General features: G+C 38.0%; 1 protein-coding gene across 1 annotated transcript; it reads left to right on the top strand.

Annotated features, from left to right (window-relative positions):
- Positions 1-3,385: 3,385 nt before the first annotated feature.
- LOC143855424 (uncharacterized) lies at positions 3,386-6,657 on the top strand. The gene is made up of 5 exons (XM_077365543.1): positions 3,386-3,431; positions 4,790-4,982; positions 5,076-5,485; positions 5,648-5,842; positions 6,092-6,657. Exons 1-5 carry the CDS (start codon positions 3,386-3,388, stop codon positions 6,655-6,657), a joined length of 1,410 nt encoding a protein of 469 aa, XP_077221658.1.
- The last annotated feature ends 10,816 nt before the right edge of the window (positions 6,658-17,473 follow it).

The raw sequence follows: 17,473 nt of genomic DNA, 5'->3' as shown, positions 1-17,473 counted from the left end.
AATAGGCAAAAATGAGGGAAACCCTGAAAATTCTAAAAATAGCAGGTTTTTTCATTTGCTTGGAAACTTGAACTTTCATCTTTCAGAGGCCAAAGCAACCCCCTAAAGACCTTCAGGATAGCGAATCAACTTCAAAACTCTCATAATGAAATGAAATCTACCCTAAAATGCATGGATGCCTAATCCTAGGTGGAATACGGACTCAAAACTTGACAAACTACCAAATCTTTTACTTTTTTAAAGTCTAGCAAAATGGGGGTGTCTACAATAGCCCGGTCGACTGCGGCAGTTCAAAATTTGAAAATAAAAAAGAGCGCCAGATAAAGGCGGGCGACTGCCGTACCTCGGTCAACTGCCCCGGTCTGGCAAAAGAGCTGTTGAGGCCTGTGCAGGATACTTTTTCTGTCTTAAATGTACTAGGACTATATGTACACAAAAAAAGAGACCTTTATTACATCCTTTTGAACATTTATTCTTGAAACCCTCGAGCTTTCATCTTTGAAAATAAAAAAGAATCTTCTTCAACCTCTTGAGCATTAACTTGTGCATTCATTACTTGTCAAGAGGATCACCCCAAGCATTTAGTTTCATTCATTTGGAGAGTAAGTGAGCTTTGAGAGTTGTATTTGCCTTAAAGAGGCTTGAGAGTTTTTCATCTTTTCTTCCTTATATTTGGAGTTTTGCAAAGAGGAGTTTTCTTCCTTCAAGGCAGTGTGCAACGAAGGAGAATGTCCTCGGAGGCGAATTGTACAATAAGGGTTTGTCCCCTTGTGGAGGTGGTGATTACTTGTAATGCTTGGTGAGGCGGCATTGAGGAGTCTCACACTAGTGGAGAAAATCCCAAGGAAAGACCAAGTACTTGAGTAGTAGAGTAGGTCAAGTTGTGACCGAACCACTATAAATCATCGTGTGGTCTCTTTACTCTTTCTCGCTTCTCTTGTGGTGTATGGTAATCTCTTTCCTTTCTATTTGATTATAACTTGAACAAGGGTTAGAACTAATTAGGTTATTTCACCTACTCTTGTACTTTTAGAAGAAATTTTTTAAAACACCCCCCCTCTTGTGTGTTGCCCTCTGGGATTTCACTTGGTATCAAAGCTAAAGGCTCTTACAGAAATTTTTTATCCAAAAATCTACAATAGAAAGATCCATGGCAACAAATAGCCCCTCCTCATCCAATCCCTTTCCGGTAGCCCCTTCCGGCTCTGCCGAAGGTCAAGCCTCAAATAGACCTCCGTATTTCAATGGTTTAAACTATGGATATTGGAAAATAATAATGGCTTTTTATCTAAAATCCATAGACTTTGAAATGTGGGAGCTAATTGAAGAAGGGTGTTTAGAACCTACCACGGAAAGGAGAGCTTGGAGTGCCGCGGATAAAAAGAAGGCCACAATGGATGCTACGGGAGTGACACAACTATTTTGTGCACTATCTCCGGAAGAATTCAATAGGGTCTCAAATTGTAAGACGGCAAAGGAAATCTGGACCACACTTGAGACAAGCCATGAAGGGACAACTCAAGTGAAAAAGTATAAAGTAAATATGTTAATTAGTGATTTTGAGGCATTTGAAATTCATGAAGGAGAATCTATCTCCAGCATGTTCACAAGGTTTTCTTTGGAGGTCACAATCATATCTGTCGAGAAAGCTATGGATGAAGAAATCTTCTTTCTGAGTAGCACCAACCCTTAAGTTATTAAAATGATTCGAAAGCAAGGGTACATCCCAGGGGCAGGATTGAGTAAGCACCACCAAGGTCTAGCTGAATGGCTTGAGATAAGAACCTTCAATGGACTATTCGAGTTAGGATATGAACCAACTCAAAAGGAAGTTTGTGAAATGAAACAGTACATGTTGAAATGGGTCGAGTGTCGTCGAAGAGGTTTAGACTTGCTTGTGGGACCAATTTTCGGAAATAAGGGGCAGATTTCCCATTTTTTGGTTTCACTGAGCCATGGATAGATGAGCTAACAGGGCAGAAACATCCAGGTCTTGAGATTTACTTCGATACTGAATTAACAGACGAGCTGCTGAGAATTCAGATTGCAGAAACATAATCAGAGGTTGACTGGGCAGACACTTTAGAGCCAAATCTTTTGAATTCCCTGTTCCAGACAGAGACATCCATCATAGCAATGATCGGAAGGGATGCACTAATTCTGAACTAAGAGAACCTGATCACCCCAGCTGAGGGACCCCTCTCGAACTGGAGTTCTTGGGTCATACCTCAAGTAGTACTTCAGTACAGTCATGTTTCTACAAAAGAGTTTGTTGTCTCTAGGTATGTGTCCAACCCTAAGTCTGAAACAGTGTATGTCTTTTCTGATGATTATTTTAATGCAAGTGCAGTAGTGGTCGAGTCTACTTCTGGAGTCGATGGCGAATCTTCTACCCTTGCTGCCGAGTATGATCAATCTGTAAATAGTTCTACTGAGTCCGTTGACACTGATGTCAATGTTTCTATAGAGTCTATAAATACTTCATTTGAGTCCAATGTAGAGCCTGTTGTGGGCCTTTCTACTTCTGATGTAATCTTTGATTCCAATGAAATAAAGGACTCTTCTTTTTATCTTCCCGCCTCTTCTTCTAAATCTGATAAAATCAATAATAATAATCAAGACTCCCTCTCTGATGAGAATGCCGACGAAACTCACCCTGAGATCAATCACATGATTAGACGGAGGAGGAGCGTTGAGCAAAACCACTCGAGGATGAAATTCAAACCGTGAATATAGGTGATGAATCCTTGATTTGGGAGATACGGATTGGCAAAAAGTTATCCCCTGAGGAGCACGAAGAACTAATCGCCTTACTTAAGGAGTTCAAAGAGGTTTTTGCTTGGTCTTCTGATGACATGCGAGGATTGAGCGAGGACATTGTCCAACATCAACTTCCTTTAATCCTAGGTGCAAAGCCAATGAAGCAAAAGCTTCGGAGATTGAAACTGGATTGGGAATTGAAAGTCCACGATGAAGTCAAGAAGCTATTGGAAGTAAGCTTCATCCAATTTATAGAATATCCTGAATGGCTGGCCAATATAGTACCAGTGCCTAAAAAGGACGGAAAGGTCAGGATGTGTGTAGACTTTAGAGATTTGAACAAGGCGAATCCAAAAGATGACTTCCCTCTGCCGCACATCAATATCTTAGTGGACAATACTGCTAGCCATGCTGTACTATCTTTTATGGATGGAATTTCGCGGTATAACCAGATCAAGATTGCCCCTGAGGACATGATTAAGAGGGCATTCACCACTCAATGGGGAACTTATTGTTATACAGTGATGCCTTTTGGATTAAAGAATGTCGAGGCCTCTTATCAAAGAGTTGCTACTACATTACTTCATGATATGATTTACAAAGAAGTTGAGGCTATGTAGATGACATGACTGTTAAGGTTGAAATCCATAAGGGCAACAACCAAGAGGAGGGTGAATTGGTGTTTTCAAATTTTTCTATTTAAAAAGTTAGGGCAAGTGTGTTTGGCCTAATTAGTTCTAACCCTTGTTCAAGTTATATTAAAAATAAAAGGGAAATAGATTACCAACACCACAAGAGAGAGGAGAAAGAGTGAGGAGACCACACGATGATTTATAGTGGTTCGGTCACAACTTGACCTACTCCACTACCCAAGTACTTCGCCTTTCCTTGGGATCTCCACTAAGGTGAGACTCCTTGACGCCGTCTCACAAAGCGTATATACATTCACCACCTCCACAAGGGGACACACCCTTGTATTACAAATCCACCTCCAAAGATGTTCTTCTTCGTTGCACTCCGGCCTTAAAACAAGAAACTCCTCTTTGCAATCTCACATACAAATGAACAGAAGAAGAAAGGAAAATGAAGAACACTCAAGCCTCTTATAGCGGTCGCTCGGCATATTGTGGTCGACCGACCCTGAGTGAAAATCTATTTTTAACTTTGAAATTCAGGGGCTTTTGGGCCATGGTATTTGGGCTTTAAACATGTGTTTTCAAATACATTTATGCACTTAGAAAAATAGTTTTAGAGTTGATTTGAAAACATTAAACATGCAAACACAAAATGCCAAGAGGGCTCCCATGCATTCTACGAACTATAACCTTGGGTCTTCTTGATCTTCAACCTTGTTTAGCGTTTGCACGATCTTCTCCTTGTCTTGCGATAGTCTTCAAACATGTTCTTGCACTTGTGGATCCCTTGATTCTTCATTACACAATACGCTTGAAGGGAGAGCACCAAGACTTGACTTTCTCCAAGACTAGCCCTTGATTTTCTTGCTTCAAGTGTTGACATGAATGGACTCTGTCTTAATCACAACACTTGAACAACCATTAGCAAACTACAATCAATTTGGGTTTGTTGATCATTAAAACAAGAGAGGGATGTACCCTTGGGCTTACAAAGGCTAAGACCCGACAAGAGCATACAATAGCCTTGAGGAAATTCTTCCAAAAGATTCAGAAGTACCAGCTTCGTTTGAACCCTAGTAAATGTGTATTCGGGGTCACGTCAGGGAAGCTACTCGGATTCATGGTAAGTGAAAGAGGAATTGAGGTAGATCCTCAAAAGATTAAAGCAATCCAGGAGATGGGGCCACCAAAGATTGAAAAGCAGATTGATGGATTCCTTGAAAAAGTTAAATAATTGGGAAGGTTCATATCTCAGTTGACTACCACTTGCGAACCTATTTTTAAGCTTCTGAAGAAGAATTCTTCTAAAAAGTGGAATGAAGAATGTCAGGAAGCGTTTGAAAAGGTCAAGCATTTTTTAGCTTTGCCTCATGTCTTATTACCTGTCATTCCAGGCCAACCATTGTTGCTGTACTTATCCATCACGGATACAGCAACGGGCAGTATGCTAGCTCAACAAGACCCAGAGTCTAAAAGGGAAAAGTTCATCTATTACATCAATAAGAAAATGCTAGAATTCGAAATGAAATACACCATTTTGGAAAAGACCTGTCTAGCATTAGTCTGGGTGACCAAAAGGCTTAGACAGTACTTGCTGTCACACAAAGTTCTTTTGCTTTCACAGATGGATCCATTGAAGTACTTGTTTGAAAAGTTTGCTCTTACCAGGTGAACATCTAGATGGTTGTTGTTGTTATCTGAGTTTGAAATTACCTATGTCACTCAAAAGTCAATCAAAGGGCAAGTAATAGCAGAGCAGCTGGCAGATTCTCCTGTAGAAGATAATGCATTCCTAAAATCGAATTTTCCAGACGAAGAGATAATAGATGTAGAGGAAGGAACCTCAAATAAGAAATGGTTGATGTACTTTGACGGAGGTGTGAACAACCAAGGTCAAGGAGTAGGGGCAGTGCTAGTATCTCCGTGGAAGGAATACATCCCCATATCTATTAAGCTCCAGTTCAAATGTATGAATAATATGGCAGAGTATGAGGCATTTATCGCTGGATTAGAGGCAGCCCTAGTCTTGCATGTTCAGGATCCTGATGTATTCGAAGATTCGATACTAATCATTTGTCAAATCAATGGGCGTTGGAAAACAAGAGAAGATAGATTGATCCATACAATACATATCTCGAATCTCTAGGGAAGAAGTTCAGGAATATACATTCACTCATCTGTCGAGAACAAGGAATCATTTCGCTGACACTTTGGCTATTTTAGATTCAATGTTAGACATTTCTGCGACAAAGGAAGTCCAGCCTCTCGCAGGTTCCAATGGGCTCCGGCACATGTAAATGCTATCGAGATAGCGGCTAGGTGTCCAGTTGGGAAGCCCCGGTACACAGACATCAAGAATCTCATCTCAGCAAAGGGGCATCCGCCAGAAGCTTCAGGAAAGGAGCGAAGAACCCTTCAGAGATTAGGCTCCAACTTCATCATCTGTGGTGATGAACTATATTGAATATCATTTGATGCAATTCAACTCTTGTGTCTTGATGAAGACCAAGCAACTGAGCTTATAGAGCAAACACACAAGGGAATCTGCCGACCCCACATGAATAGGAAGATGTTGTCTAGAAAGATCTTAGGGCTTGGATATTACTGGCCAACAATGGAATCAGATTGTTTTGCCTTTATGAAAAAGTGTCACAAATGTCAAGTCTATGCTAATCTTATTCATGTGCCTCCTTAAGAGTTGCATTCCCTTACCTCACCATGGCCATTCTCGGTATGGGGAATTGATATCATTGGGAAGATCTATCCCAGGTCATCAAGTGGGCATGAATACATTCTAGTAGCCATTGACTACTTTATAAAATGGATCGAAGCTACCACATATGCTTCCTTAGCTTCTGCCTCTGTCGTGAAGTTTATCCGTACAAACATTATCTGTAGATACGGACTGCAACATGAGTTAATCTCGGACAATGGGTCACACTTCAAGAAGGAAGTGGTACACCTGTGCGAGGAATTCAAGATCAAACATCATAAGTCATCGCCTTATAGACCTCAGACAAATGGAGCCGTTGAGGTTTCGAATAAGAATATCGAGGTTATCATCAGCAAGATGGCTGAGACGTATAAAGACTATTCAAACAAACTTCTGTATGCCTTGTGGGCCTATACGACATCGATCAGATCCTCTATAGGTCTAACTCCGTACTCCTTGGTATACGGAATGGAAGCAGTCCTGCCTGTTGAATTGAGAATCCCATCCTTAAGAAGGGTTCTTCGCTCCTTTCCTGAAGTTGGAGCCTAATCTCTGAAGGGTTCTCTTTCCTGAATCGGAATGGGCAAAGGCAAGATATCATGAGTTGCATATGATAGACGAGAAGAGAATGAAATCTCTTTACCATATTTGAGGATATCAGAGACGAATCGAGCAGGCTTTTATCAAGAAAGTCTGTATTCGAGATCTCAAGCCAGGAGACCTTGTTCTACAATCCTATAGGGCACGGGTCTATGATCCAAGAGGGAAGTACAAAACTGGTCAGGTCCTTATATTGTTGATGAAATCCTACCGGAATAAGCCGTCAGACTCCTCGATGAAATACAGAAAAATTAACAGAACCCGCAAATTTGTACGAAGTAAAGAAATATTACGCTTAAAACACCAGGAGGCCATCCTTGGACGATCAAAACTTTAAAGCCAACAACCTAAAAGTCAAAAATCTTTTGCAAATTCTTTGGGCTAAAATAAAATCAAAATTTCTTTGTCAAACCCAAACTATGGGCATTTTTAAACCTGAACTATGTCATTACCTGATCCCTTTCTACATGGTATGCAGGCAGCCTGATCAATTCAAGTTCGGTCGACCTTCAAAATGAAATTAAAACAATCCTTTCAACCTCAATGCGTGAACTACGCGGACCTGATCCCCATTGTTCGGGGGTACGTAGGCAGTCTGGATGGTCCAGATTCGTTCAAAATACTTGCAAGTTTACCAAAGTCCAATCCTTTTGAACCCTAACCCACCTAAAAGTCCTTTTGGTGTGTTTAGGCCCAGGTTTGTGAACATACAGAAAGAAAGAAAGAAATGATAGTCTTAGACCCGCTAGACTGAAAACCCGAAAAGGCAGTCTAGGCAAAAGTTAGAGTCATTCACCCGCTAAGTTGAATACCCGAAAGGGCGACTTAGGCAAAAATCAGGGTGTGAGCCTGTTAGATGGAAAACCCGCAAGGGCGGGCAGTCTAGGCAAAAATTACGGGAGACGGTCCGCTAGATTGAAAACCTGAAAAGGCAATCTGGTCATGGCAGAGACTTGTTCTCAAAGGACAAAATTTCAGAAAGCCGGCAAGACTTTCGTCTCATTATTGGCATCGCTTAAAGGTCTGTGTAATGCCAGCAAGACTTTCTTCGATATTCCTAAAGCTAGGGGCATTAAGGCTAAGCAATCCAATGGGAATAATAATCATGACGAATATACCGGAAAAAGGAATGAAACACCATTAAACACGGTATTCGATGAATTCTAAGAGTGGTAGACTGTCACCATTTTTAAATGTTTATAAGGTTAAGAAGCAGATTCAGTCACTCTTGGAGTCTAAGTCACGTACTCATCAAAGTCTTCGTTCGTTGTGTGTCAAAGTGTTTCCTTTGTCAAGTCAAGGTCGAGTTTCAAAGTCTTGTTAGTTTGTATCCTTCCTAAAGCTAGGGTGACACATACAAAAGCAAGAAGTTGCATCTCTTGAAGACAACGTAGATTAGAACAGAGTTCAGAAGAGTGTCAAGCTTTGAAGTCTGTTTGAAGCGTCAGCAGTCAGCAGAAATGAAAGAAGGTTATCAGTCAGATATAGTCTGTTGTATCCATGAAAGCCTTGTAACCTCGAATGTTCATGAAATGAAAATATTTTGGTTATTCTTTTTTGTTTTGCTCTCATATGAATCTTCTCATGGAAGTAAAATTACACCAAGGGCATCTTTTATGACCTGGTCTATCAGGTCATAAAAGATGTTAAAGCACATAATTATAATTGGGATGGCTATTCTCAACAAATAAAGGTTAGAGGAGTCTGAGCACATTCCTTTGAGTCAAACTCCTCAGTCAAATCCGTTCTCCAAAAGAGTCAATGTTCAGAAAATCAATTTCCCCTAGTGGAGTCTAGAATTAGCTCTCACAACTTTTAAAACCCCGGCAAAACGCTGTTCACCTATTGGAAAGGGTCAATACTCGAAAATCTTTAGTTAGTTACATGAGTCTTAGCAAGGATCATGCATTCTTAATCATTCTCGGTAAGAGACAGCTAATCCATCAGTGAAATCAATCAAAGTTTGGTTAATCCTCCAATCATGTTATGATTGTGTAAAAGTTTTCAATTATGTAAGAAATTGTCAGAGAAGTAGGTTCATATTTTTGAGTCTGGCCTTTTCTCGATTACACCCTTTGCTTTCTGGTTCGCTCGCAACCAAGCGAAGCTCTGACTTTCTGGCTCGCTCGAAGTCCAGTTTGTCATCCCTGGCAATTAGTCCGTGAAATACCGAGCTGTGGCCTGTCTAATTGTTGCCCTGCAATGTACCGCTAGCTAAGAATTAGGAGTCATGTATATCTGCATTGGTTTATATGGAACTTTTCATAGGCCCATATAAATCTTAGGTGATCCGCTACCTTGAAAAATAGGAGTCAGGTTTACCTGTGGAGCTAGTACGGATGGATTCTAGGCAATGGTCTGTATAGCTGTCCCAATAATTAGCTAAGCAATGGTTTCTCTAATTGTCATCCTTTGTGTATCGCTACCCAAATTGGGAGTCAGGTATACCTGTGTTTAGTGTATGCTTGTTTCGATAAAAGAATTTGTTTATCAATACAAGTGTGTGTTTTTTGTGCTTGTGTCGATAATAGAATTTGTTTATCCATACAGGTGTGTGTTTGGTATGTACTTGTTTCGATAAAAGAATTTGTTTATCGATACAAGCGTGTGTTTGGTGTCTGCTTGTTTCGATAAAAGAATATGTTTATCGATACAAGCGTGTGTTTTGTATGTGCTTGTTTCGATAAAAGAATTTTTTTACTGATACAAGTTTGTATTTGGTATGTACTTGTTTCAATAAAAGAATTTGTTTATCGATATAGGTGAGTGTTTGGTATGTACTTATGCCGATAAAAGAATTTATTTATACAAGTGAGTGTTTGGTGTGCTTGTTTCGGTAAAAGAACTTGTTTATCGATACAGGTATGAGGAGTAGATGTTATTACTAATGCTTGGTGTGCCCTATCCAAGTTGGGAATCAAGTGTACCTGTGTTAAGAATGTTCTTGGTTCAATAAAAGGTCATTTTATCAATGTCATTGATGAGTTATGTGTCCAGTGAAAGCCATTTCACCAATATACTCTGTTGCCGAGTTAAGGGTCTGGTGAGAGGGTATTTCACCAATCTATTTTGATTACCGAGTTAAGAGTCCGGTGAAAGCCACTTCACCAATGTGTTTTGTTTCTGAGTTAGAGTCCAGTGAAAGGCCATTTCAGCAATTTACCCTTGTGAATGTTGTTTTCAAAACCAAAATCCAAAATTTGATTTCGGGCCGGCCAAAATGTGTTGTCTCGTCAGCTTTGGCATTCGTATGACAAGCAGACTCTGCCAAAGAGGGGCATTTGTAGACACCCCATTTTGACGGAACCCTAAAACCACCATGTGTAAATAAAAATCTATTAAATAAGTTAATTAGAGTCTTAAAATCCACCATAGGATAGTTTAGGATCCCAATAACGTCCCTGCAAAATTTCATAAAAATCCACCAAAAATTACCTTGTAAGACGAGCCTAGCTAGAACTGTAGTGTAAAAAGAGGAGTGATTTATCCGGTTTCCTAGTTAGCTAATGCATTAGAGTGAAAAGGAGGGTGAGCCTAGCCAAGAATGAAGAATACCTTAGCTTAGGATGTAAGATAACTCTAAAAGGGTGGTGTTTTATCCTACCCTAATCTCTCATTAGTATTTTTGCCAAGACCACCCTATTGAATATGAAACAAAGGAAAAATTATTTACAAAGGGGGGCTATCCCGAAGTAATGAGAGGGGGTGAAAAATTATTGAAGCCTATAAATAAAGGCTCAAACTCTCATTTGTGCAAGAATCTAGGGTTTCTCATTTGTTTTAGAGAGAGAGAGAGAGAGAGATATTCTCCAAACCCTAACCCTCTTCCTTCCTTCTCCGGCCAACTCCGGCCAAGATCCGGCGAACCTTTGGCTAGCAGTAATATGGCTCTTGTCTGCTTCTTCTTTTCTTCCTTAACTAGCTTATTCTCATCATGATTCTCCTCTAGCTCTTGAAACCCTAGCACAATCTTGCAAAATCCTAGATCTTATCTTCTACACCTTTGATCGATGTACTTGCTTCTTCTAAACTAAAGATCTGCTACTTTCCTTTTTTTGATATTCTCAAATTCTGGATCAAAGTTTTTTCTTTCTATCTTCAAGCTTCAGGTCTAGGTGATTTTGTAGCCTCTTCAATCTTTAGATCGAAGGGTTTTTACATAGATTTAGGCATTATAGTATAGACTTTATCATTCAAACCTAGGATCTAGTTCTCTTTTAAGATCTAGAACCAGAGGAGCTTGTTGTCATTCAAGAAGAAGAAGAAGAAGTCGATCTAAGGTAAGTTTTTTTGTTTTATTGCTTGACTTTGTGATGATATATTGATGACTACACCTCAATCTGTTGTGTGATTTCTGTTTAAAATCTTTTTTTTCTTTCGACTTCCTTGAATTCCATCTCTAATTTAATTCACAGAGTTTACAAATTCAATGTTGTGATTTTTATATAAACTTTAGTTCGAGATCTAATTTTTGATTTGTTCACTACATAATTTTCTTTTGGTTTTGATCTATCAAGTCACTGTGTTAGAAAATGATTTTTATTTCTAGTCTTACATATGCAGAGAGTTAGTCATCGTTATTTTTTTTTATCTTCGGATCATGATTCATTTTTCATGATTTTATCATTTATTTTGCTATAGGTAGTCAAGGTATATATGTTTTTTCCATTTTCTTTGAGACTTAGGAAACAAATTTATCACTGTATAGTTATTCTTCTGCATGTATGCCATTATTGCTTGCTGGATCAATCTTTTTTTTACAATATTGAAAAAGAAATTGTTGTAATAATATGTCACTATGGTAATCTCATATCATAAGGCTTTCTTGGTTCAATTGGAGGACAATTTTGAGTAAACAAATAGGGTAGAAAGGAGATCATCCCTTTCAAATTGCATAACATTTGGTTTTTCTTAAAAAAAGGAGAGATGATACTCTTGTTTCAAACATCTTATATTCTTGTTTTTACAAGTTCATTAAATTTCTCACATCAAAATACAGAGAAAGGTCTTAAATGCGTATTGAGGTTTTCTTTTCAAGGCCATCTATGAATTTGTCTGAGAATTTATAAGTTAGTGATGGTTTTGCTTCCTGCATTCAAAATATGACACAAATATCATTGATGTTATGATGTGAATGAACTCAGTTGATTGAACACTTGTAAAATAATTAGGAATCTCACCTTTAAAGGGGCATTGTCAAGTCCTATGCTATCAATTGATTATATGTTTAGTCGATGTTACTAGTACATGAGATAGAACTCAGAATTTTCCACTGTAGGTTTATGACATTAGATATGATGTATTTGTTTTGTTAGTGATGTACATAAATTTTTGCTTTTGTGAGACTCATGATTTATGTTTTAGTTAAGCGATTCTAAATCTCAGTGAGTAAAGGAATGATTTTAAAGATTGACAAAAATTCATATAGTTGCTATAGTTCCTGTGTATTTGGGATACCTTAGTGATTTCCAGATGCTTTCTCTATTAATGATGGAGTTATAATTTTTAAAGTCTGACATGTGTTGAGTAGATGCACAATTCCACTATTGGAGATGTTACTTATTAATTTTAGAAAATAATACCAGTACAACTTTGTTTTCAATTATTCAAACCTTGTTTAGCTATTGTTATTCTGACTCAGTTGAAGAAAAAAAAGACTATAAATTATGATTAATGGAATGTTGGCGAAGAGTTAAATGAAGTTATCAAAACATGATATTGTTAGTTGTTAATTTACATACAGTTAGTTACTCATTTTTCTGTTGTTTGAAGATGGATTATTTTTTATGATTAATAGTTACATGGATCAATGTTGTAGTGCAACACAATAGTATTCAATTCTTTTTTTCTCCAGGAAATTACATTGAGTAAACTGAACTTATTTTGAAGTGCATTTTGCATTTGAACATGATTTGGATTGAGGCTTGGTCTCGGATTCAAGTTAATATATGCAATTAGTCACACAGGGTGTAGTTTACCACATTGTACTGCTAGAATGAACATAAACCCAGTCATAATCTAGAGATATAATGACCTTAGAACCTTGCCTTTTGCCTGCATCTATATATAACAGTGTTGTTATTCATTCTTACTCCGATAGGTGATATACATCTCATTTGTATTATATTTTATAATACTACGTATTTCATTGAAATCACCTTGAATATATTCTTTTGAACACAGATCAATCTCAAAGCTTACTTGGTAGAAAATAGTAATGTATCCTATTTATCATAAGTAAGATAAGTTGGTATTAAGGGATTAATGTTGGCACTGCCATGTCATGTTATTCAAGATCACAGCTAGAGGGTCTAATCTCATTTCCTTGAGGAAATAGTATCAGTATACTCATGTTGATAAATGTTGTGAAGGTATTAAGTAGCAGTCATTAACTTTGACGTCATTAGACTTAGTATTTGCACATAATCAATTCATCTCAGTTACCTTAGCTAGCATGTTTGGGGCTGTGATAGTGTTATCTGGAGCCCACCCTTTAGGAGATTATCTTAGTCTCATTAGTAAGTCACCCCTAAGGGACTGTCTTAGTCTCATAAATAGAATACTCTCTACCAGCTAAAGACTAACTTAGTCTTTCTAACTTAACCTTATTTATCATTGCAGGGGCAATGATAAAGTTACTTGGAGCCTATCTCTGTGTCTAGGAGACTTGCCCAGTCTCATTAGCACTCCAGTTGTCTCTTCCTTTAGGAGACTTACTTTAGTCTCATTAGCAACTCCCCTTAGGGTCATAGTGTAGGAGTCTGTCCTTTAGTCTAGGAGTTTATCTATGAGTCTGTCCTATAGAATAGGAGTCTGTACTTAGTTAGGGAGTCTGCCCTTTTGTTAGGATTTTGTCCTTTAGGTTAGAAATCTCCCCATCTTTTAGAGACTAACTCAGTCTTATTCACCCTCTTGGGATCATTTCATTACTTGGGACTCTAGTTCACTTGTTTAGGGATTACCCTTTAGGCTCTAGGGATTCTGTCCTCCAGTGTTGACACTCAACCAAGTTGTGGATCACTGAGTGTTGTCTTATAGGTTTCCTTTAGCTGAAATGGTGAAAACACATTAAAATACAAAAACAACAAAAATGTAAAAAAATATAAAAAAGCTAAAAGATACTAAAAATGTATTTCGAAATGTTATTTCTGAACTACGTTGGCCCCTATCCCTTTCTATAGGATACGTAGGCAGCTTCGGCTCTCCCAAGTCTAGTCAAACCTTTTAAACAAAATCTTTTCAAATTTTTTCAATCAAATTTTTTCAAACCATACAAAAACCTTTCAAATAAAATCCTTTTCGAAGCTTGTTTTCAAAGTTAATAAAATTGTTTTTGAAAACTTACGGAAAAAATAGTTTTCAACCAATAACAAGGAAGAAAAGGTTGTTGTCGACGGCACTCAGAAGTCAACACTTTCATGAGACTTTATTTCATTGGACACAGGTTGTAAGTAAGGACGATTGCCCTTTGGCTTGGATGTTGACATATTTAGCATAGCCTTGCGTTGATCACATGCTTACTCTTGTTTTGTTGTAGTGCTATCTGTTTACTTATTGCATTGATCACATGGTTAATTAGAGCATTACTTATTGTTCTTGTTTTGTTGACATGCTTAGTTATAGCATTACTTGTTGGTTCTTGCTTTGATCACATGTTTAGCTGTAGTATTACTTGTTTGTTCATATTTTGGTCATATGCTCATTCACATGCTTAACTGTAGCATCACTTCCTTATCTTATCTCTTGATTACTTGTTTATTATTTCTTTATCTCATATTATCTCATGATATCTTCTCATATATGCCTGCTTAGCTATAGCATTATCCTTATCTCTTGATATTTGCTTATATTTGCTTACCTACTTCGCTGTGGCATGTTGTGGATGTTTATTGCTTTCTTAGATGAGATGTTCTAGGCTGTAGTGGAGATAGGTATTAGGGTAATCCAATATTAGAGTTTGCACTAGTTTTTCCCTCCTCCGCATGAGTTATGTGAGGATATCTGATTCAAATTATGTATGTACATGGCCTGTATATATATTTGAGAAAGGGAGACAATAGACTCTAGTGTTCATTCCAATGACAGGTGATACTGATATCAACCCTCCTTACGTCATGGATGGTTTTTCGCTTTCTTTTGTGGATGTGATTGCCCATCCCCGAGCTATGTATACTGTAGATAGGTCGCCTTCTCGAGGATGATTGTTCCCATCACATGTTTTCGCTCAAAATTCTTCGAAACTAATAAAAATGGCATAAGAGACAAAGTTTTCTCGGGCGAGTGGGGTGCCTAACACCTTCCCCACACGTAACCAGGTACGAAACTTTCATTTTGTAGTTATCCATTGCACAGAGATCATTATGGGTTCCAGGCCTTAATCCTGGATGGCGACTCTAGTTATTCCATTTCCCATTGGATCCTTGGATCTGTGTGGGGACATTCTTTTAGGTACGACGTGGTTTCGAGTTCTTACTCCAAATCAAGTGATATTGCACGCCATAGACTCATGCTATGAAGGCACTATTTTGAGAGCTACTGCGGAGCTCGCCATCTCATGTGGAGATCGAGGGGTTTCCATTTCCCTCGAGAGTCCTACAACATATTATCTAACACTCATCAATTTGTTAGATCTTTACAAGATCACACAAAATATCCTCATGTGATCTTCCTGAGAGACTCGACCTACCATCGTGGCCCTTCTGTTGGGCCGAGCCACGACTCACAGTGGGCTCTCACCAAGAGAAAAGTCATAATGAACAACCTAGCATTAGGAATTCCATCACCGTTGGGCAGAAGAGACTTCTAAGCCCGAGCATCCATTTTCAACTTCCTCACACTACCCAAACTAGCCGGACAACGGTGCTTTCTTGGGTTAATTATTAAAATGTTTGAGATGCTGCTAGTTGAATGTAATCCAGCACGACAAATTGTAACATACACCCATATCACACTAAAAAAATCATTATAGCATAAAAAATATAAATCATTGAAAATCAGTCATATGAGAGAAGATTGAACATAATATTTGGTTTAGAAAATATAACATCACAATCACATGTATAGAGGCTGCAAATCGGAAATTTTGCAATCTCATACACAAAAAAATATATAGAAGCATTGACCTTTCGTTGGGCCGATCAAAGCCCTTACGCAAGTTGAAGATTGTAAACTCTCAGTCTGTACATACATGGCCTACTAATTATGCAACTTACAAGATTGCAACCCCTTAGTGTATGCTCACATATTTTAGGTTATTAATTTGTGCCTCAAAATTAATAGAGACCCTTTGAAAACTTTGTTGAATGAATCCAAAGGTCCTTTGCAAAGTATGCACAAATATTTTCCAAGTGGTTCAACAAAGACCCATCATACATAAATTATAATTATAAGTATAAAAGAGCCTCAACGAGCATCCTCATATCACATTCATGTCCAAAACTAGAATTTAGATGTCTCCAGCTAGCTAACAGTACCCCCCAAAACCTTAAGAACAATTTTTCAAAAGGGTTCAAAGTCAATCAAGGGCATACAAACATCAAAATATATGTTCGGGTGCATAAAAATAAATTAAACATGCATACCAAAAATATATTTTGTGCAATAGAGACATTAAGGTGTGAACAACCATGAATCCACCACAATGATTAAGAGGGGAAACTCTAACGAGTTCAAAAAATTCCAAAAAGTTGTCCGCATACAATTTCTTAGTTATAAAACGGCTTACTATGAGAAGCAAAATATCAATGAGCAATCGTTGGAATATTCTTAAATTTCATGTGGAGATCCATTGGTTATCTAGAAATCAGAAAGGTTTAGCCAAATGCTAGGATATTGTTTGGTCACCGAGGTCAAATCACTTATTGGGCGTAAAAAAGTTTCCAAATATATTACCGTTTCTGTATTTTTGATAATTGAACATATCTTTGACTCTAATTATCTCCGACAATACTCAAATTTTATAGAAAGATCCAGCAGTCAAAGAAGAATAAAATAGGTTTGAATGATCACCATAAAATTATACCAGTCATGGGTGCAAATCCATCTTTTGGCAGCCAAACAAGTGAAGGAAGGTTATTCTCTTCCTGCAAGATCGCTATGCGTAGCGGAACAAAAATCGCATAGAATTTTAAAATTTTCTTTCAATCTTGCTTTTACCCAAGATCCTAGAGTCTAGATTAGTTAATTATTTTAATCAAACATTAATAAATACCTGTTTAAAGAAGAAATCAAGTAACCACGCTGCTTGATCTACTCCTCAAACGGTTGTGATTGTTCTAAACGCCGTGGACCCCGCAAGTTGAATCGATGGATTCTTTTTCTTTGCTCGGACTATTGTGGATGTGAATAACTCTTATTCACCTATTTAAGGACTGACTTAATCAGTACATTTGTTGTAGATAATAGAGAAATTGATTTGAAGCCTTTCTCTTTGAAACTATTTCAATTGGAAGAGAGATAGAGAGAGAGAGGGAGAGAGAGATGAAAAACTATTTTCCAAAGGGAGGAAGCAAGGGAGAACGAATTTTTGAGTATTCCACACTTAAAATTTCGTTCTCTCCTCTCTCTCTTATATAAAGTAGAGTTTTGGTTTGATAAATCCTTGTTTCTCTCTCCCAATTCCAATCCAATTGTGAAACCGAATTGAATTGAGACTCCTCGAGTGAATGGAACTCTCCCAAACCTCCAAGGCTATGTGGGGACACTAAGGTTACATGGGAGAACGTGTATGGAGGCCTCCCTCCAGACCTTGTGGCCTTATCTCATA

Source organism: Tasmannia lanceolata, unplaced genomic scaffold (assembly GCF_043159265.1).
Source record: "Tasmannia lanceolata isolate RefF3 unplaced genomic scaffold, GAP_Taslan_0.1 ptg000021l, whole genome shotgun sequence".
In the NCBI taxonomy this organism is placed as follows: Eukaryota; Viridiplantae; Streptophyta; class Magnoliopsida; order Canellales; family Winteraceae; genus Tasmannia; species Tasmannia lanceolata.
This window is presented reverse-complemented; position numbering and strand designations above follow the sequence as displayed.

Excerpts from the sequence above, each read along its gene's own strand:
- LOC143855424 (XM_077365543.1), top strand. The coding sequence starts at position 3,386 with ATGACTGTTAAGGTTGAAATCCATAAGGGCAACAACCAAGAGGAGG. Across the intron at positions 4,983-5,075 it reads GTGACCAAAAGGCTTAGACA|ATGGTTGTTGTTGTTATCTG; the intron begins GTACTTGCTGTC and ends GTGAACATCTAG. Across the intron at positions 5,843-6,091 it reads CTCCAACTTCATCATCTGTG|AGTTGCATTCCCTTACCTCA; the intron begins GTGATGAACTAT and ends TGCCTCCTTAAG.